Here is a 21536-nt window from a genome sequence, read left to right as displayed (position 1 = left end):
GTCCCAAAGATGTTCGATGGGGTTTAAATCTGGTGTTCTGGAGGGCCAGGGAAGAACGTTGATGTTGTGGTGTCTCAAGAAGACAGTGGTGAGTCGGGCTGTGTGAGGTCGGGCATTGTCATGTTGAAAAACATCGTTGACGTTCACCATGATAGGTTGTGCATGGGGCCTAAGAATCTCGTCGACGTATCGTTGAGCCGTAAGATTCCCTCGAATGTGCAAAAGGTCTGTTCCGGTATTGTAGGCGATGGCAGCCCACACCATGACGCTGCCACCACCATATCTGTCAACATCCTGCACACAGTTTGCTGCAAAACGTTCACCTCGGCGATGGTAAACACGGGTCCTTCTATCCTGCCTACGAAGCATAAAATGTGATTCATCGTTGAACCAAACATGCCTCCATGAGGCCATACCCGATGTGCCCGAGTCCACTGCAGCCGTGCTTGACGATGTTGCTGAGTGAGGATGACGCCTCTGACTGGACGTCGAGGTCGGATTCCTGCATCTTGTAGACGGTTGCGTACAGTCTGATCGGAAATCCTACGCAGCCCTGGTATGGTTGAGGCAGTAGACGTCGCAGTGGTGGTCCTATCCCGAAGGTGACGTAACCGGATATAGCGATCTTGTGCGGGAGTGGTCACATGAGGTCTGCCAGATCGTGGACGGTCACGAGTTGATCCATGTTGTTGGTGACGATTCCATAGCCTTGTGATGGTGCTTGGGTGGATATTCACAGCTCTGGCAACATCTGATCGAGATTCGCCTGCTTCCAAGCGACCAATGGCGTTGTTGCGTTGTGCTTTAGTCAGTCTTGGCGTAACTGTATTGCGTGTCGGTGGCTTAACACTGAGCTATGGAAACCGAGAACCCGTCACTGTTATAGGGATTTTGCACATGTTGCACTTGCAGAACATGCAGATCTCTCAAACAAATCTATTGGACACGCATGCGTTTTGGTGAAAAATCCGATGTTTTCCTCCGTTTTCAAAGTGCACAACTTTTATTTTCATTTTGGTCTGACAATCAGTGCCTTAACACGTGTAACATCACATACTCTGAGCTTGTAACGTTATTACATATATTTCTCTTTAAAATGAAAAAAATATCCCTCTTGCGTTTCTTGTTTTGAAGAGTATATTTTGCGTTGTTAGACTCGACCACTTATTCGAATAGAGCTTCGAAAGATGAAAATAAGAAAAGTGAAAATAAAAAAACCAAAACATTTTTAGCATTTTATAGGAAAAATGTGAACACTATGAAATTAGCCTAAATACTAGCTAGTCAAAAGTTTAAGACCATACCAAAAAGGAGTCCTAAACAGGGTAGGAAATGACCAACAAGAGGTCTAAGTAGTGAGTTGCACGGCTGTCGTTGCGAATAATTTTAAACATTTGCTTTGGCATGGTCGATATAAGCGTTTGCAAAATGCTGGCTGAAATGTTATTCCAAGTGATGAAGATGGCTTCATGAAGATCATGCACTGTTTGGAAATGACGTCCATTTATATAGACTTTCCTTTCATCCACCCCAAACATTTTCAATGGGGTTCAGTTCTGGCGAACACGCTGGATAATCCAAAAGAATCACGTTATTCGCCAAGAAAAAGCCCTTTGTCCTGCGGGCATTGTGAATTGCAGAGTTGTCTTGCTGAAAGATCCAGTCATTTCCACACAAGCGAGGGCCTTCATTCAATAAGGATGCTCTCTCCAATATGCCAAAGTAGCCAGCTGCTGTTTGATGCCCCTGTATAACCTGAAGCTAAATTGTTCCAAGGAAGAAGAAAGCACCCCAGATCATGATGGAACCTCCTCCACTGTGTCGTGTAGAAAATGTCTCCGATGGGATATCCTTATCGTGCCAGTAACGTTAGAAGCCATTTGAACCATTCAGGTTAAATTTTTTTCATCAGAGAACAAAACCTTCTTCCACTTTTCTACGTTCCATGTTTGGTGCTTCTCAGCAAAGTTTAACCGAGTTAATTCGTGGTGTGGAAAAGGCGTGGCCTTTGAAGACGTTTACGGTTTTTAAAGCCTTTCTCTCGTAGATGCCGTCTTATTGTTCTTGAGCTGCATTCTATGTCTGTAAGGGCCTTAATCTGGTTCGACAATCGGCTGGTATCTTGCCGGACAAACCGTCGAATCCTCCTGCTCAACGCCAGCGACATTTTCTTGGGCCGACCGCAAGTTGAGGTCTTTGAGTTACCGCAGTTGTGGTATGAACTTTCCAAATAATCGTCTGCTTTTTCTCCTACTCTCAACAATTATCTGTCTTCTGTCAAAGTCCTCTTAGGCGGGTTCACTTACTTTAGAACACCCTTTGACGACACAACTTATTATCTTTATCTTTTCAGAATTGTTAATCTCACTTTAACATATCAACTGTTAGACCTTTCACTCCCACGAGGTTAACTTCACGTTTAACTTTTTTCTCACTGATCTTCTCTTTCGCATGACTTTATTTTTTCTCTCTATTTCCGGTTGTCTGGTCGCCATTATTTATACATCTATCATTTTGGCCTTCTAGATATCTCTATAGTCTCTATATTATTGGATTGCACACAACGTTCGATAGCCTCGACATCAATGAATTACAAACACAAAAGAATAAGTTAATATTACTTACACTAAACAATCTTTCATATTTGAAAACCACAAAAAAGCAACCTAAGTAGCATCCAGTATAACGCATACCTCCGCTATGCAAACTCGATCTTATTTGACCCTAAAAAAAAACGTCATTATCAACGTACACAGACCATTTGTAGCAGGATAATAAAGAATAATATTCTACATACGTTCAAAAATTTCAACAAAATCCGATAATTTTTTCCTGATTTATAGAGCAAAAATTGCATGAAAAATTGGTCCTCGTTTTAACAGATAAGGATTTTTTTTTCGTAAAATTGCTGTGACCTTGAGTAGTCCGAAAACTAATCTCTTTTAAGTTGGGTTATAGTTCAAATATATATCAACTTTCGTCGAGAAATCTTGCTGAGATACAGGAGGTGGAAAACTAAACTCCTTTGCTTTGGGTGACGGAGTTAATAAGCCATGAGTAAAGACTTCGGCTCGAGCTTTATCAAGTTAAATTTTCATTTCATAAGTGCTTTCCATATGCATTGAAAATCACTTTAGATTTTAGCCTGGCTTTAATCTAGACTTTGTATTAACTTTATGAATATAACTTTAAAATAAAGTAACTGTTGTTAAAATGACCAAGTAACATAATATTGATTTAAACAAGAATGCTGCAGTGAAGAACAGCGTCAACGAACGATAAATTACAACTCATTTTACTGTTACTTACAATCTTAGTTTATAAGAATAAGTAGTAATGTAAATTTGAAGGGTTTCTTTACGACGACTCAAACGAGGATAGAAGTAACTAAGGTGTTACTAAAATCTTATTTGTTGTCAAAATTAAGATTTTCAATATAACTCAATAAAGACAAATTTTTTAATATTACAAACAAACAAACCTTATGAAAGTACCGGTTCAATACATTAAATAACAAGCGTTATATCTTTCGTTGCAGTTGAAAACGAAACAAAGAAAATAATAATAAAGCTTTTAAACAATGGAATTTATAAATAATAACCAAATGATAAAGGCATGAAAAAGTAAATTCTAATTGAATAACACGACTAAGGTGTGTCTCTTTCTTCAGGGCTCTTATGGTATCGTGAAACTTGCATATAACGAAGAAGACGCTGCTCATTACGTAAGTGATATCATCTAGAATATTATTTTCTTCTTCTATGAGATTAATGATTATTTAAAGTATATGACTGATTTTCATTTGCAAAATGTGACAAAGAATTAGCGACAACAATCTTCAGCAGGAAAAACTAAATAATAATATTTTAATAGTATACTTCTGTAGTTGTAGAAGGTTTAAAGGTATACGAGAGTAATCAAGTTATTTGAATAAACGGAATCCACGTTTAAATTAATTAAATTAGGCGTTACTGTTAAGAATAAAAATGCGCATTTAGTGTAACTCGTGGAAAGGTATAGTATTTTGTGGAAATACTTAAAGAACGTGATGAAACGGAAAAGATGAAAACCCTAATCTGTCAAACATGTTTTCTCATGCTTTTGAAAAAAAGTTGAACAAAAATAAGATTGAGAACATGTTGATAATACGGCATTCGATGGATATAGTCATTATTCATTGAACATTAATGTCAGGTGATTATTTCTTTGGTATTTAAACAAAAACTGATCAAATATTTCAAGAAATAATCCCTCTGAAGAAGACTCGTAATGTTATCGTTTTTCAGAAATATTATACTTGACTGAAGAAATTTCTGAAAATTTAATGCATGCAAAAAATACATTATTTTTTTCCTCAGTGGAAGTTTGTAATTTATCTTATTTAATATAGAGCTGATGGAAATTTTCTATAAGGAACTTTGGTATTTTTGTATATTATATTTTACCAGCAGACCTGAAAAATCACGATAATTTAGCAACTGCTTCTGTAATACTACTGTGTCTCATGTGACTTCTCTATAATCTTTTATTTCTCTTTATCAAATTATTCGCGCGGTTACTTCTGTGAAACATAACGTTCTATTTAAACGGATGGTATCGTGTGATAACTTTATCCTCAATATTTCTCTCTCTGATGATATTGGATGTTTGAGACGTTACTTTCTATGACAAGATTTCTTTCTACGAGGGGTGAGGTGTCTGGTATTATATTTATCTATAAAAGTACATTTTTCTTTGTAAGAGAATTATATATCACAGTTTTTTTATAGCCATAACATTACTTCTCTCTTTGTCATCTTCCTGTCAAAGTATTAAATATTGTGGGTTTTGTTTTATCCATAGCAAATTTTGTATATAAAACTAACATAAATCACCTGAGTTGGCCGAATTTTGTGAGATATTACTGGGAATACGGCCGAAATTGTTGTTAATATTGAGGGTACTCAACTGATGAAACATATTTAATTAACTATACTTATAGGCACATCGCATCTTAGTTTCACTCTAAGTATATATCTCAATTAGATCAGAAGTTAATATTATTACCTCTCTTTCTCTGTGTTTTATCTTTCTATTAGGGTATTTGATGTCGTCTGCTTTGTTACCTCTGTTATATTACTTTTCTCTCTCATCTTCCTCTAAATGTTGTCTGTAAATACTGTTTCATAATATTGCATTTATTTTTATCAGAGTGCTTATTACTGTGTAGTTCTTTACTCAAAAATCTTATATTTCTTTTTGCTGCCTTAATGTATATCATTCAACTCACTAAACTTGGAAGTTAGGAAATAATGGAACCAAAAATTTATCCTTTTACACCTACTCTGGATTTAAGGAAAAATTCTTGATTTTCACAAAATACTTTCTTTACATACATACTTTTTTAGGCTATGAAAATCTTGTCTAAAAAGAAGCTAATGAAAAGAGCTGGGATGTTTGGTAAGTTTAACATATTAAATTATGTTACTTATTAATAATTTTTTGCTACTATTTAACTACTAGTATTTTATTTACCTAAATGTTACATTTTCAGGTCCTGTATAACTTTTATTAACATCAGAATGAGTGTCAACTCACCGTTGATGTTGTAGCCAGTGCATAAAAATAATATATATTTTTTTATTATATGCTTATTATGAGATATACGCTTTGCATAATGTTAATGTGTCCCAGCTGTGACTCAGAAAAATTCATGGGTTGCTTCACGACCCCTTGTTGAAAAAAACTTACTTGGCGCTTTAGGCCATATATTTACTCTAAGAGTAATGGTAAAATCCTATTGTTCGACCTCATGTTGAGTGCTGTTGGCTACCTGCTTTAGATCAAAATTAGATACAGCTATGCGCATGTATCTCTTGTATAGCTTTGCGCAAAATTCTGAAACAAACAAAATTTGGCTGAGTTTTTCACGTGTAAACGCGAAAACGATTCCGAAGACAAGAATTCTGATTGGTTAACGTCAAGAAACCTCAACTACTGGAAGTGTAACTGTCTTCTCCTCCCCTCCTCTTTGTTATTTGAATAAAATCAGGTGCTGATTGGTTATTAGTTTAACATAAAATTGACTGCTCTCGTGACACAAATAGCTAATCATTTTGAAATATTGGGGGTGTTGCGCTTCTTTTGGCAAAATTTTGAGGGATCAGTAGCGCCCCCTTTCCCTCGGCCATGAGCACGTGACATATAGGATTTTACTAAACGTAGGCACACGTTTCAATTTAAACTCAATAATGAAACTAACATTTAAAAATTTACATTAATTAATGAAGAAAAGGTTTATTTGAACTGAAGTTAAAATATACTTAAATAACTTATTATCTTCTTGTATGATGTACAGATACCACTTCACTCGTTGGTAAATTAGAAACAAAAGTAACATTATTCATGAAAAGTGATAAGAAATTTGATCAGTGTCGAAGTTAAGGTTTTTCCTCAATAAAAATGCTGAACTGTGGTATTTAGATTTAAAATGGTGATGCCTGTTACGCCATAGTTTCCAAAAGCGTTCTCTAAAATACAGTTCGATATTTGTTATAATTTTCAAAATTATTATTCTTGATTACTTACATTTTAGTACATTAAGAACACTTGATAAAATTTTGTAATTTAGTCTAGTATGATCTTTAGATGACTTTAAATATTATGGAATGTTTAAATATGTTGAACTAGTATTGTTAGATTAAGACTATTTTGTGATCTTTTCATTGTATAAAGGTCGACAACCACCAGGTCGTGATGGAAAACGACAAGTTTCTCATCCATTGGTACAGGTATACAGGGAGATTGCAATATTAAAAAAGTTGAATCACCCAAACATAGTCAAATTGATTGAGGTAATTCATGTTATATATAAATATTTTATATCAGCGTACTTATTTATGGTACATTGTGATTTCACTCTTGTAACATTTATACGAAATTTAACTCGTAATTTTTAATTTTGAGACTATAGAATTTGTTTTGAATAATACACAAAGCTTACATCTGTGCTTTGTTCTTCACGAATATCGAAATCTGGTTTCTAGCATGTTCGGCGACGGATCTAGGTGAGAATTTTAAATTGTAAATCTAATATATAGCCCGTCTGTACAAAGCCTAGATTTATGCAAGCCGTTGTGTGTTGTTCGTCTCTATAGAAATCAGTTTTATACAGTCTGTGATGTGATGCCCACTTATATACAAGCCGCAGTGAGATATAGTTTTATGTAGGTCGTGATCTGATGTCTGTTTACTTACAAGCCATAGTGTAACGTCTATCTGCACACAAACCTAAGTACTTAGAATTCCATATATTAAAGCAAAAAGTTTTCTAATTTATATTTCTGTATCTACACATATAACAAACTTATGTTTGTTACAGAATAGTTTAATATTTTAATTAAAGTTTCTCTATTAAACACATTAACTATTAATTTGTGTATCAGTATTTCAGCATTACTGGTAAAATATTCTATTTGATTACTAATTTTACAATATTTGAATAATTGTGAAGTTATAATACTTGTAACAAAAGGATATGGTACATAAGTATTAAAAGAGGGTAAACCATATATTGGAAAGGTAAAATATTGTCTTTTATCAAAAATATTTAAACTGATATCCTTAGAAATTTTTTAAATTTCTAAATTCAAATAATGTACTTCTGAATAAGATATTGAAGTATTTTCAACTTATGATTCAGCTGGATTTGTGTAGCATTCAATAAATATATTCTCATAATAGTAAAGATATAAATTTGCTATAGAGTAGTTAGTTCCCATTGGAACTCTTATTACTTGTTTAAAAACCTGTTTACTGAAAAATATATAACTATTGTAAATAGAGAAACTTAATAGATCTTTCTTTTTAGCTAATAGCTAAATTTTTTTCTTCTAGTTCTATAAAGGGATAACAGAACTGTTCTATTAATTAATTTAAAACAAAGATTAAATCTTGTAATAGAATTGTGATGTACATTGTGGTAAAATTAAAGGATTTAATATTATTTATTTCTTCACAATTTTTTAGATATTTTAAAATAGAATGGTTGTTTTTTATTATACAAAAAATGTATTTTATTACTAACCCTTACATTTTTAATTTTATCAAGTATAATACTGAGTAATTTATTTAATAATATAGCCAGTTGTTTGATAATTGTTCTTATTGAATAATAAATAAATCTTTATTTAATTTGAGATTTATGTAGTTTGGGAATAGCATAAAAAGATGGTAAATCTACAAAATAATTTAGTTTAGAATAAAGTTTATTCTAAGCTTTAATGAAACTATTAATTAATGTATCTTTTAGATTGTTTGACAAGTTTAAATGTTTGCTTATTATCAATTTCTTTTTATCATAATTAATGTATAAAACTTTTTACAAATGGTACCAGTGTTACAGTTAACCTTAACAATGGGAACTATACCATATTTTTCTTGCAATTCTTGAATCTTATTTTTAACTGATGAAAAGATAAATCTTGTGGTATTTCTTTAATTTTATATGGGATAATTTTGTTTTTACTTTTGTAAGTACATAGAACTTCCATTCCACAAACCATCTAGGTGGATAAGATGTAATATAGTTAAGTTTCAAAATATATTCATCAGTATTATTTTCAAGTAAAGGGTGATATAGATGTGGGATGTTGTGAGCTTAAGCATTCACACTTAGCTCTCCTAACTAGTATTTTATATCTATTGCCACTCTTTTATTTCTTGTGTGACTGGTGAAAGGAGGTTAAGACTGATAGACAGTGTATCCCCATTGTAATGTGGGTCCCACTTCTTTAGTCACCTCCAAAACCTAGGATACATTTTATAATCTCACTTTATAGTTTGTACCCTGGGATCTTTTTAATTCGTGCAGCATTTTTAGTTTAATTTATTTTTGTTTTAGATTGTTTTTTATGTAAATAACAAACGTATATAATTAGTCAGAGGTTAGGATTTGCTCTTTTTAATGCATCCCATCCTTGTGATTTTGTTTACTTAACTTTATCAAAAATGTATTAATTTTCAGTAATATGTACTAATTTAACTTATAATTAACATAGAGGACAATTTTTTGCATTAACATAAAACATTCAAATTCTTGATACTAATCATATAAAAATTATCTAAAGCTCTATGACCAAACAAAATCAGAGAAAAGTATTTGTGTATTCAATTCGTCATAAACAAAGTGTTCAAATAAATAAAATTAATGTTGATTTTATTATAGTTTAACTGTTTATCAAGGATATTTAATTTTTATCTATTTAGTCATGTAAAGCACTGTTGTTGATATTAAAATAAAGCTTTTGAACTTCGTATATTTATACTGTGATTTAACTTACATTCTGTATCTTCCTGAGAAGAACTCTTTTGTGTCGCTTTATACATAAAATGTTCAGGCCCCTAAATACTATTTTCTGAGTCATAGAATTAACAGTGAGGGTTTCTAACTGATAAATAATGTAATGCAATCTTTATAAGTAAACACTTAAAAATGCAAGAAATGCATATTTAATTTGCTCTAAGTACATACGTTACTCTTATCAGAACATATTATTTATAATCTACCTAGAGGACTATTTTTTGTATTAAGATAAAACATTCAAACATTTAAATAGATATATATCGTAAGCATCGGATAAAAATAACTCGTACATGTGTGAGTGTATATTAATTTATCTTACAAAGACATAGTCTTGAAATGGACTGTTTATTTTACATATTTATCTAAAGATTCAAACTCTAAATATTGTTTCGTCTAAATCATTTAAACTAAAAGTAATACAATATATACAAATAGTTTTATTGTTGCGTCAGTGTCACTTTATATGTAAAATTTTCAAATACTCTTAAGTATATTTGTTATAGCAATACAGCATCTGTGATTTTTCAAAAGTTATATAGGTGAAACACATAATTTTGTCTACTAATTTCAACATTCATGTGAAAGTTAAATTTTCTTACAGTTAAATAAACTATATATTTTACTTGCTTGAAAAGGTATTTTTTTTACATTTTATTATACCTGCCATTACTTCCCCGACTGTGTAACAAACCAATATTTTCCTGACTGTTGTACGATTTTGGAAATTTTTGTGTGCCTCGAGGAGATCTGTGGAAAATCATGACTACCAACATCATGTTTGGATATGGTACACAGAGGAAGAAAGATCGTACTTTTACATAACAAGCCATTACTTCCATGTGACAGTCAGACGACTGTATAACAAGTCATTAATTTCTTGACTGTGAGAAGACTGTGTATTTTAAATCAGCTGTATGTGTAATTATTGAATAACTTTGAAGAATAAAAATGTCAAATAAATATTTGTTGTTTTCTGATATTTAGCAATCGGAGTACTAACCCTGCTAATAACATGACCACAGTATGTTTATATATTCAGGTCCTTGATGATCCTGATGACGACAACCTGTACATGGGTAAGTGATGATTATGTAACGTGCTTTATAAACTATTTATATTACGTTTTCAGCATTAGTTTCGGCTTACTGGTTTTGTTTATAGAGTTTTAAGTTGAAATAGAAAGTTTACTCTTTGTATATTTAAAAGTTACCATATTTAGTGTAATGACTCTTTATTTTACTAAATTTCTTATATATATGGAAATCATGTATTACGCACGTGGGAAGTTCCTCGATACTAAAAACACTTGAAGCTAAACAACTGCTCCAATTACCGAAATACAGTGGTACCTCGGTTCTCGAACAATTCGGTTTTCGAACATATTGTTTGAGAAAAAAAAATGTCTCGGTTATCGAAAATAAACTAGGTTCCCGAACCAAGATGTTGTGGCCCGAACCCCCGAAATAACCCGACTGATGACCCGAACGACCTTTCGACCATTTTCGACCTACGCCAAGCTTGCCCAAAACATTTTATCCGCACCTGTCGCACAGTCCACACCCCCGTTAAAATCTGCTGTGAACGTTCTCGTTTTTCTTCTTGTTTTTCTAAATATTCTGATTAAATAAGCCACCATGGGGCTAAAGAAGGATAATGAAAGCAGTAAACCAAAAAGAAAAGTTGTTAGAGCCACAATAGAGGTGAAAAAAAGATCTCATAGTGAAGTTTGAGAGTGGTGTTCGCGTGTCTGACCTTGCTACACAGTTTGGTATGGCGAAGTCTACAGTCTGCACCATATTGAAAAATAAAGAGGTCATCAAAGGAGCTGATGTTGCAAAAGGAGTGACAGTGCTTACGAAACAAGGATCACAAACAATGGAAAAGGTAGAAAAAATGTTGTTGATATGGGTAAACAAAAGACAGTTAGCTGGTGATAGCATTTCTGAGACCATCATTTGTGAGAAAGCAAAGCAGTTGCATGCTGACCTCCTGAAAAACACCCCTGGAACGAGTGCTGATGCAAATGATGCCTTTAAGGCTAGTAGGGGCGGTTTGAAAAATTTAGGAAGAAAAGTGGCATACATAGTGTGGTGAGACATGGGGAGGGTGCCAGTTCTAACAAAGACGCTGCTGATAAATTTGTTAGGGAATTTAAGGACTGTGTAGAAGCTGAGGGTTTTATTCCCCAACAAGTGTTCAGCTGTGATGAGACAGGCCTCTTTTGGAAGAAAATGCCAAAAAGGACCTACATCACCAAGGAGGAGAGGTCACTTCTAGGACACAAGCCAATGAAGGACAGGCTAACTCTATTGTTATGTAGTAATGCAAGTGGGGACTTAAAACTTAAGCCTTTGCTTGTGTACCATTCTGAGAACCCGAGGATTTTAAAGAATAATAATGTCCTGAAAAGTAAAATAAATGTCATCTGGAGGGCTGATAGTAAAGCATGGGTAACCAGGCAATTTTTTATGGAGTGGGTCCATGAAGTGTTTGCCTCAAGTGTAAAGAATTACTTCACGAAAAAACAATTGCCACACAAGGCCCTTCTTGTGATGGACAATGTACCTGCTCACACACCAGGCTTGGAGGACAGGTTGGTGGAGGAGTACCGTTTCATTATGGTGAAGCTCTTGTCCCCTAACACGACTCCTCTCATTCAGTCCATGGACCAGCAGGTCATATCGAACTTTAAGAAACTCTACACCAAAGCACTGTTTCAAAGGTGCTTTGAAGTTACCTCTGACACAGAGTTAACCCTCATAATTCTGGAAAAATCTCTTTAATATCCTCCATTGCTTGAGGATCATAGACAAAGCTTGGAGAGAAGTGTCTTTGAGGACCATGAACTCATCCTGGAAGAAATTATGGCCAGACTCAGTAGCAGATACAGACTTTGAAGGCTTTGAGGCTGAGCCTGTTGTCGAGGATATTGTTTCACTAGGCAAGTGCATGGGCTTGAATGTGAGTGGTGATGATGTGCAGACGTTGGTGGAAGACCACAACACTGAGCTCACCACGGAAGAACTCCAAGACCTTCAGAAGGAGCAGCAACAGAAGGCAACTGAGGAAGTGTCTTCAGATGAGGAGGAGGGAAGGGAGGATGTTCCTAGTTCATTAATCAAGGAAATGTGTGGAAAATGGAGAGAGTTACAAAGTTTTGTGGAAAATTTTCACCCTGACAAAGCTGTAGCAAACCGCAGCATAAACCTTTTTAATGACAATGTCATGTCTTACTTCAGAAACATTTTAAAATGCAGGCAGAAACAAACCTCATTAAACAAGTTTTAAGTGAGAAGTAGGTCCAGTGAGTCTCAAGCAATATGTAGCGGTGCAAAGAGACAGAAAAGAGAAAGAACCCCAGAAGTAGAGTTACCTGACGTTTTTATGGAAGGTGACTCCTCTTCCAAACAATAATAACCCTCCTACTCTCCACGTTCCTCACCACCTTTCACTTACGCCATCAGCTCTCTTCAGAACAGGTAAAGTGCAGTTAAATTTTCATTTATTGTTTTTTTTTTGTGTTTATAGTTTTTGTGGTTGACTTTATGCATGTAAGTATTATTATACAGTTATAAATAAGCAATATTTTTACTTAAAATGCTTCGTAATGCGTAAATTTTGGAGGTCTGTAATGGATTAATTTAATTTACAGTATTTCTTATGGGAAAATTGATTCGGTTTTCGAACAAATCGGTTTTCAAACAGCCTTCTGGAATGGATTAAGTTCGAGAACCGAGGTACCACTGTAATAATTTTAAACAACTCAAGTTAGTTTTAATTTGAAAAGGTGATCCAGAAATTTAGGCTTTGAAAACGAAATAGTTCTTGAATGAAAAACCCGTGGAAATAAAATTTATGTACCGTTGTTGACGTTTCTTGTTAAAACTCTTTACAAAAATAAGAAAAATTGAAAAATTGATAAGATTCCGACCTACAATTGCTTTTTAACACACTGCATTAGCAAAGTTTTCAGTGTTTATTAAGGAAATGGAAAAAAAAAGTAAATCTCTCCATCTCGGCTTGTAACTAGCTCTCAGAATCTATTTATATCCTTTTCGTTTTTGAAAGTACCTTAGCATAATTTTGATTTGCTTGTATAAGTTATGTCATTGTGCTATATATTATTTTTCATCTACATTTATATATTCTTGTAAATATAAAATGAAAACATAAAGTCATGTTAAGTAACAAATTCTTGACCTTCGTCAGGTCGGAAATGAAGTTTCGAAGACTGCTCGTTTGCTAAGATATAAGTATTTTAAAATGAGAAATGTAGATTCGGAAAGAGCTCAGATATAGGTGGTTCGGATGAAAAATGGATATTTGGGCAGAGATAGTCACCAAGTGAAACTTGTATACTAATTATATATATATAAAAAAAAAAAACAGTTTAGTGTAGCTTTTAGGAACACACACTTTTAAATCTATTCAGCTTTCCAGCTTGGTTTGACGCTTTAGGTTTCTTAATTGTACTAAAGATATGACTATATAATGATACATATAACGTTGTATGTGTCATTAGATATATGCATATAATACCACCTAGTATTTGTCCACCAGCTGTTTAAAGTCTCAATTTGTTTTATTTCAAATTATCATTATTCTGTTTACTTTCTTAGTATAGTTACAGGAGAAAACATCAGTTCTCTTTTTGTAACGTAGTTACACAAAGTAGTGTTATTTTTCTTTTCTATAATCAAATACTATTATTTCTCAATAATGTAGTCACATCAGGTGACAGGATATATCTTTTCTTTTTTGTTTCGCTGAGTCATGGTGTTGTCAAATCTTGTTATTTGTTTTTATTTTTTCGGTCTCATCAGATATGATGACTTGTTTTTATTTTAGACATGTTCTATCGAATATTGTTACTTGTTTTCTTTTCAGCACTGTAATCCCATCAGATGACATTAATTGGTTATATCTGACACATGGTGCCTTTAAATACCATTGCTTGTTTTTTCAGTCGTTTGATCACCTTATATAACGTTTTTGTTTTTACTGAGGCATGGTGTCATCAAATATTATTACTTGTTTGTTCAGTAGTGTGATCACCGTAGGTAACATGATTGTTTTTTACTGAGGCATGGTGTCATCAAATGTTATTACTTGTTTGTTCAGTAGTGTGATCATCTTAGATAACATAATTGTTTTTATATGCAAAAACCTGACGATGACCGAAGAAGGTCGAAACGTTGTTCGCTCTTCTACGTTAAATATTTTCTCAACCCAAACGAGCCGTTTTTGCATATATATTTCTCTACAAATGGGTTTTCTCGACATCACTGATTATGATTGTTTTTTACTGAGGTATGGTGTCATCAAATATTATCACTTGTTTGTTTGTTCGGTGGTGTGATCACCTTAGATAACATGATTTCATTTTACTTAGGCATGGTGTCATCAAATGTTATTACTTGTTTTTTTTCAAAAGTCTATACATATCAGCTAACACGATTTGTTTTTGTTTACAAAAGCGTGGTGTCATCAGTTATTATTTTTTTACTTGTTTTTGTCTGAAGAATTGGGTTCTCAAATACCGCTGCGTGTTCCTCTTTCAGTAGTGTAGTCACATAAGATAGTAGTATACGTTTTTTTTCGTACAGGCATTATGTTGTCACATACTATTATATTTTTGTTTTTCCTTATTAGTATAGTGACGTCCAATGACATTATTTTTCTATTTTTCTTAGTAGTGTAGTGACATTGGTTAACACTGTTTGTTTTCATGAATATTAAATTTCTCATTTATTTTATTATTTAAAGGTCAACATGAACACTTATCTTAACTTTTAAAAAGGATTTGTCTTAATTTGGGTTTTCGCACACCCACTTACTATTCTCGAACAATCCATTTTCAGAGGATGTGTGGGTGTTATATTGTGTCAATTGATTAAATAGTCCCTGCTTGGCGGAGTGTTTCCATCAATATGCTAATATATTCAGACGGTTCTCAGTCACTTAGAGATTTCCAGATTACTTGCCAGTTGATGGCAATTCTAGTTATAAGAACGACATTTTCAGGGTAGCTTATCGGTAACATAATACGTTACATTTAGGAAAGGTTTTATGTAGAGCTTGGCATATTTATGACTTCATTTTCCGTCGTTTCTACCGTGCCATTATTCTTTTGGTTGGAAATAGTTTGTACACAAATAGTGTTTAAAGGAGTTTTATGACAACGGGTAAGAAAGGTTAACCAGAATTTTTTTTTTTACGTAACTTTATTGCGTTTTATCACTAATTCCGGTTTTTGTTTTCCCTTTAGTTTTTGAACTTCTAGAGAAAGGGTAAGTGATTTATTTGGTTTTATAATTTTGATAGTAAATAGTTTACTCAGGAAAAAGTACTTTAATTATTTGGAAATATGTATAGCAGATACTTCATGTTACGAGTGTAGATGTTTCACTGGTTTATTTATTTCACATTAATGTTTACCCTTGTGGCTCAGCGGTAAATTTTAAAGTTATAACGCACCAATACAGATAGCCTGTGAGTCTTGTGTTTGAATTCCTTTTATCAAATATGCTCACCCTATAAGCCGTGAGGGTGTTTTATGTTTCGATCATTATTTCGTAGTTGGTAAAACAATAGTTCAGTAGTTGGTGGTGTTGACTAGTTGCCTTCTTTATAGTCTGTCACTGCTAAATTAGGGAAAGCTAGCTCAAGTAGCCCTCTAATAGTTTTGCACAAGTCCTCCACAGGGACAGCAGTAAGTTTTCGGATTTACGATGTCAAAATCAGTGTTTTTATTCCCCTTGGTAGATACAGCAGGTTTTGTTAAAAGAAAGCACACACAACTTTCCGCAAAGTTCAAGACCAACGGATTTTTTCACAACTATTAACCATCTTGATCTGTAACACTTCATCATCTTTCGCCACTCAAAACCATAACTCTAAAGCGTGGCGTATTTTAAGGCCTTTTAATAGTTTTACGGTACATCTCTTACGTTAATTCGCTTTAAATGGTATTGTTTTTAACCTGATGTACGTGATAACGCGATGTTCTTTGGACTTCTTATGTAAACCCTTAACTATACAAGTGTTTTTTGTTGTTGTTTTTTAGTTTCCAAAGTAGTCTAGCAAACAGGACAAAAGATGTTATTTTAACACTATATTTCTTTAATACACTTAACAATTCCCATACAATTATACAAGTGTCTAAATAACAAATTGTTACTCGTATATTTCTGACCATGACAATACTCTGGTTAATTAATGACTTAAGAGCTAGATAATTTTTACGTACTGAGCAGCATCACAAATCGGTTTTACACGTATTAAATTGGTTTGAACAAACCTGCTTATACAATTTGTATTTTAATAGTAAAATAAATGCAAATAAATTTCATCCTACATTCGCTCACAATATCAAGTGGAACCATCTTCTGAATGAGGTTTGATTAATTTTGCAAAAACTGTAATTGCAAAAACATAAGTTTATTCATATGAATTTTAAAATAATTAGGCATTACACATCTTGTATTAATTCATGTTGTTTGCCCACAAATACCTCCGACAGTTTTGGAACTAGCAGAACCAAACTTGGCAGCAAATAAAGTTTCTAACAGTCTGTTCATATCCAACTCTGGTACCACGATCGCGTGTCTTAACTGGGTATTTTATTCGGACTTCCTTCTAAAATCAGGGGTTCGATTCCTCTTGGTGGACTTAGCAGATAGCCCAATGTGGCTTTGCTATAAGAAATATATATCGGACCTCCTTCACAGAGCCATAGGAATAACTGGAGATAACCAATGAACCTGATCGGTACTTTAGTGCCTCTGCGAATCATAAGAGGCCTTTGAACTTCGCAGAGGAGCACGGGTATTCTATGTCAGTCGTTATAAAATAGTTAATATGAAAACCTGGATGAGCTTTGACGACCTGCTCATCCTGTAATTACTCTTTGAAGCCCTTCTTGATTTTTTATAATCTGTTGAACTTTTATAAATCGAGTGTTGTTGTGACAAGTAAAAAAATACTTTAATCTGGTGGCTTCGTCTACAGGGCGGTGCTTGATATACCAACAGACAATGCCCTTTCGGAAGAACAGGCGTGGAAGTACTTTAGAAACATTATTATGGGAATTGAATACCGTAAGTGATTTATTATGGAATTTGTGTAAATATCAACTAATTTTCATGTGTGATAATAAGGTTGAGTAAAACGGTCAAGGTTAATGATGGTAAGTAGTGTAACAGATTTATTATTATATATCTATCTTAATGTCGATGTTTGTTTCAGTTAAACATATATTTAGAAATGTATCTAACTTATACTGTTATATGTGTATTGTGATTTTTCCGTCTATTCACTAAATTTATAGAAGATTCTCGAGTGTAAGAATCAATGATATACTATATGTGTATATAAACAGTAGCGATTGCCGGTATTGTTACCTTAGCTAAAATTCAAGAAAATCTCCTCTCAAGCTTATAAAAGTTAACCAATGCAACGCGTAGAGACAAAATATATTGTTATTTTGCTACAGTTGATATACTCTAAACCTCGGAAGCTGTAACTGTGATTAACACCTATTAAACGGGAAAGTATAAATATTTGACCAGGAACGTTTATAGATTGTGAACATTACAAACCATTTAACTTCAGAGATGAAAAACTCGGGTGTGATCTGCGAGAGCTAGCAAGCTACCCGTCGAGTGAACTGTATCGATATCAACTCGAAGTTAATTTTCTCATCGTGAACTGTCGTTAAAATATTCAGTCCTAGACCAGATAGAAGACTCAGTTTTGTAATTACTTGTAATAACCGTTATTATAAATTTTATTATTGTTTCTGTATTAAAATTTGTTTATATCAAAAAAGAAAATTGTATCAGTCTTGTTAGCAAACATCATTAATTTGATACATCTCTAGATTTAATTAACTTCTAAGTCTAAATTGCAATTTAACTCACTTAAATATTTATATTAAAAAACAGTTAATAAAATATTAATGAACATGAATAAGCATTATATGTCTAAATTAGCAAAAAACAGGTTACAGTTAGTGCATAATTTAAGTCTTTAATAAGTGAAAAAGAGAGGATTATTGAAACTTACATAAACTATGTGCACTTTTGGTATTCAGATTTTGTCAGTTAACACTGTAAAGGTTTCCTACTTCTTTCAGTTTATCTGTACTGTCAGTTCGTTGTTTAAAACCATGTTTTTAGGCAGTTATAAGAGAACCGATTTTGACTGTTTGTTTTTAAGTAGTAGTGCTGATAACGGCAACTGTATTATCTAGGGTTTTAAGTCGATTTGACTTCACCTAAAGTAATTGAGGTTACTGTATATAATACAGAAATGATGAAGTGGGTAAGTTACTAGCTAGTATTTTTTTTGGAGGTATTTCTTTGTTATGATTTCAAATACTGTTTGCATTTTTTATCTTGCTATCATAATGTTTACATATTTAGTAATAAGATGATTAAATACAAATAAATGTAACATCATATGATGACATTTTATTTATTGTTTATTTTCAAAGAAATAAGTTTTTGTGAAATCTTGTAACTGTTGGACACTTCTCTTACTTTGGTAACAGGTAGTAACTGATGATAAAATCCTATATTTAATCGACTATCTGTTTAAGAAAAGATAGTTAGTTATAAGGTGACATTTTGATTCACTAACATGCATTCTTATTAGACATGACATGATGCATACATACACTGTTGTAGATTCAAATACCATTTTCTACAATTTATTAAAATAATATAATAAACAGGCTGTCTATAACTAATTTAATTTTTGACTAGGTGTATTTCTATTATATAGTATTTTTAAGCCTATCACTGGTACTTTTCAGCCTTGTCCATCTGGTCACAATAGTACCAGTTCTTTGGCATTTGGAAGTTAAGGAACAGGGACTGTATCTCTAGGCACTTTTTTTTTACTATTTATTAGCTATGAAGAGGATTGAAAGATACCTTGAAAGGAATACAACGACATCATTACATTTATTAAAATGGATAGATATATCTAATTATATCTTAGTTTGCCTTTTTTATTTCATAGGGAATTCTTATGTTCATGTTTCTCAGAAATTTCACACAAGATTGCTCTTTAAATGATAAACTTGAATAAGAGGGGTTATGAGATGTACTACTAAATTGCTTAATGATTTTATATTAAACTAGGCACTGTATTAAATAAATATTTATAATAACAAAAGGAAGTTTCATCCCTCACCTATGCAAATTTTAGAGACACTTTTGTTTTATAAACATTCTAACTATTGTAACTTGTTTTGTGAAAATGTATTTCTAAGTTTATTTTGTAAACACTTAATATTATTTATAGATGGTTTATTTTTCACTCTTATAAAATGGAGGTCACTTTTGATTCTGTAGTGATTGAGTAATAAAACAATATTTTTTTTGCATTAATTTTTGTGTATGGCAGAACCAATTCAACAGTTGGCTCATCATGAGATAATCATCCACAGAGACAACTAACCTCCTTGATAATGACAACTTTCTGTTATGCCAATTTATTATCTATGTAGTTTAGGTTACATTACAAAAATGATGTAATTCATGCTTCTGTTAACAAGCTGTTTATTTATTCTGTCAGTTCACTACCAGAAAATCATCCACAGAGACATCAAACCATCTAACCTTCTTCTTGATGATCAAGACAATATATTGGTATGTGAATGTAGTATCTCTAGGTTTATTAATTTTTGTAAACATACAAACTTTGTATTTTCTCCTATAAGAAAAAATATTATATTTCATTGACTAATATATATTTTTGATTTGTTAGAGTGATTTTTGAGTTAGACATGAATGGGACAGGTTTTCTTAAGTGTCCAATATGATGTTGCCAGTGTTCTTGGATAAATTTCTCTGATTATGTACCTTACACAAACATATAATTTCTAAATGCTAAATGATGGACAGAGCTTTCCAAACACACACGGGTATATATATTATATCTTTAGGTTATGTTAAGTTTTTCCAGTAAACCAAGGAAATAAACAATGGTGGTGTGTTAAAAGTAGCGTGCTGTCAGCAGAAAAATTTAATTTCCAACACAAAAATTATAAGTATGATTCAAGGCCTTTTTTATGATTAATTAGTAAACATTTATGTTTTGAAAATTTGTTATTGTCCCATTATGTTTTCATGTATAAAAATATCCAAAATGACATGTTGCCATAATCATGCATTCTTCTGTACCATTGTTTATTTTCAAGACAATAATTACAAGTGTTTGAGTAAATAAAAGATTAGTCTAAAATCGATCCAGGAAATATGCAATTTGATTTGATTTGATCATACTCCAAACACAGTTTATCAAGAAATATTTAAGATATGTTTATTTGGAGCTTCTAATAAAATTAATTTTTTTTAAATACTGGTCTTGACACATACATCTAGTGTAGATACTCAAATTATACCATTTTTTTTATACACAACAGCAAAGACATTTGTTGTTTTCAATAATTTTAAGGGTAAGAGTAAATTACTTCGTCAGTAAAACTCTCTAAGCATGAAATTGTATGAACTCCTTTACATGTTCTTGTTTACTTCAGTTTTGCTTCAGAGGGGAATATATAGAATGTATAACATTTTTCCCACCATATTTAGTTTCCACCATTTGTAGATGATGAGGATAGGGTGGATTTGAGATGTATTAGTTACAGGAGTAGTGGGAAGTACTTAACACTCTTTCAGGGACTAACAACCATGCTCAGATCCAGGCTCATCTGACTTTGACAGTCAGTACCCAGAAGCAATGAAGTCAGTGGCAGTAGACTGATGGATGCTATTTCAGAGCATTTTGGTAAGTTACTTCATTGATGGTCAGAGTTAGCATACTGGCAGACAGAAGAACCATTTTGTTCAATGACTGGCAGTAACTGTTTCTGTTAACAAAATACTGCAAGTGATGGTGACACTATAAAAGTACCTACTGATAACATGCCTGGATAGTGTGTTGCTGAAGAGCCAAAATCCCATCAGAGCACAGAAAGTGAAAGAGGGCATAGTAGTCAAGACAAAATGGAGCATTCTTCAAAGGGAAGAATACTGGTTCCTTTTCATGATGTCTCTGGTCTAAATCCAATGGCAAGATCACAGACAGGTAAAGGAACTTGCAAGTTTACCATACGTATTTGTACTTAAAACATAGGAACTTTAAAATACAGTTACGACAGAAAGTGTTCGTACCCCTGTGT

At 32.9% G+C, this 21536-nt stretch overlaps 1 protein-coding gene across 5 annotated transcripts in view; it reads left to right on the top strand.

Moving 5' to 3' along the window:
* Nucleotides 1-21536, top strand: part of LOC143239703 (calcium/calmodulin-dependent protein kinase kinase 1) — a 116386-nt gene that overhangs the window by 78404 nt on the left and 16446 nt on the right. For all 5 annotated transcript variants that reach the window (XR_013021319.1, XM_076481094.1, XM_076481093.1 and 2 more), the window contains 7 exons: nt 3671-3724; nt 5388-5439; nt 6715-6833; nt 10383-10419; nt 15612-15633; nt 17354-17442; nt 19928-20001. Coding sequence is in view for 4 of the 5 variants with exons in the window: in XM_076481094.1 (XP_076337209.1) it covers nt 3671-3724; nt 5388-5439; nt 6715-6833; nt 10383-10419; nt 15612-15633; nt 17354-17442; nt 19928-20001 (447 nt within the window). In the remaining variant the exon portion in view is untranslated. The remainder of the gene's footprint in view (nt 1-3670; nt 3725-5387; nt 5440-6714; nt 6834-10382; nt 10420-15611; nt 15634-17353; nt 17443-19927; nt 20002-21536) is intronic.

The sequence above is a fragment of the Tachypleus tridentatus genome, chromosome 13, assembly GCF_004210375.1.
Source record: "Tachypleus tridentatus isolate NWPU-2018 chromosome 13, ASM421037v1, whole genome shotgun sequence".
NCBI classification, from domain to species: domain Eukaryota; kingdom Metazoa; phylum Arthropoda; class Merostomata; order Xiphosura; family Limulidae; genus Tachypleus; species Tachypleus tridentatus.
This window is presented reverse-complemented; position numbering and strand designations above follow the sequence as displayed.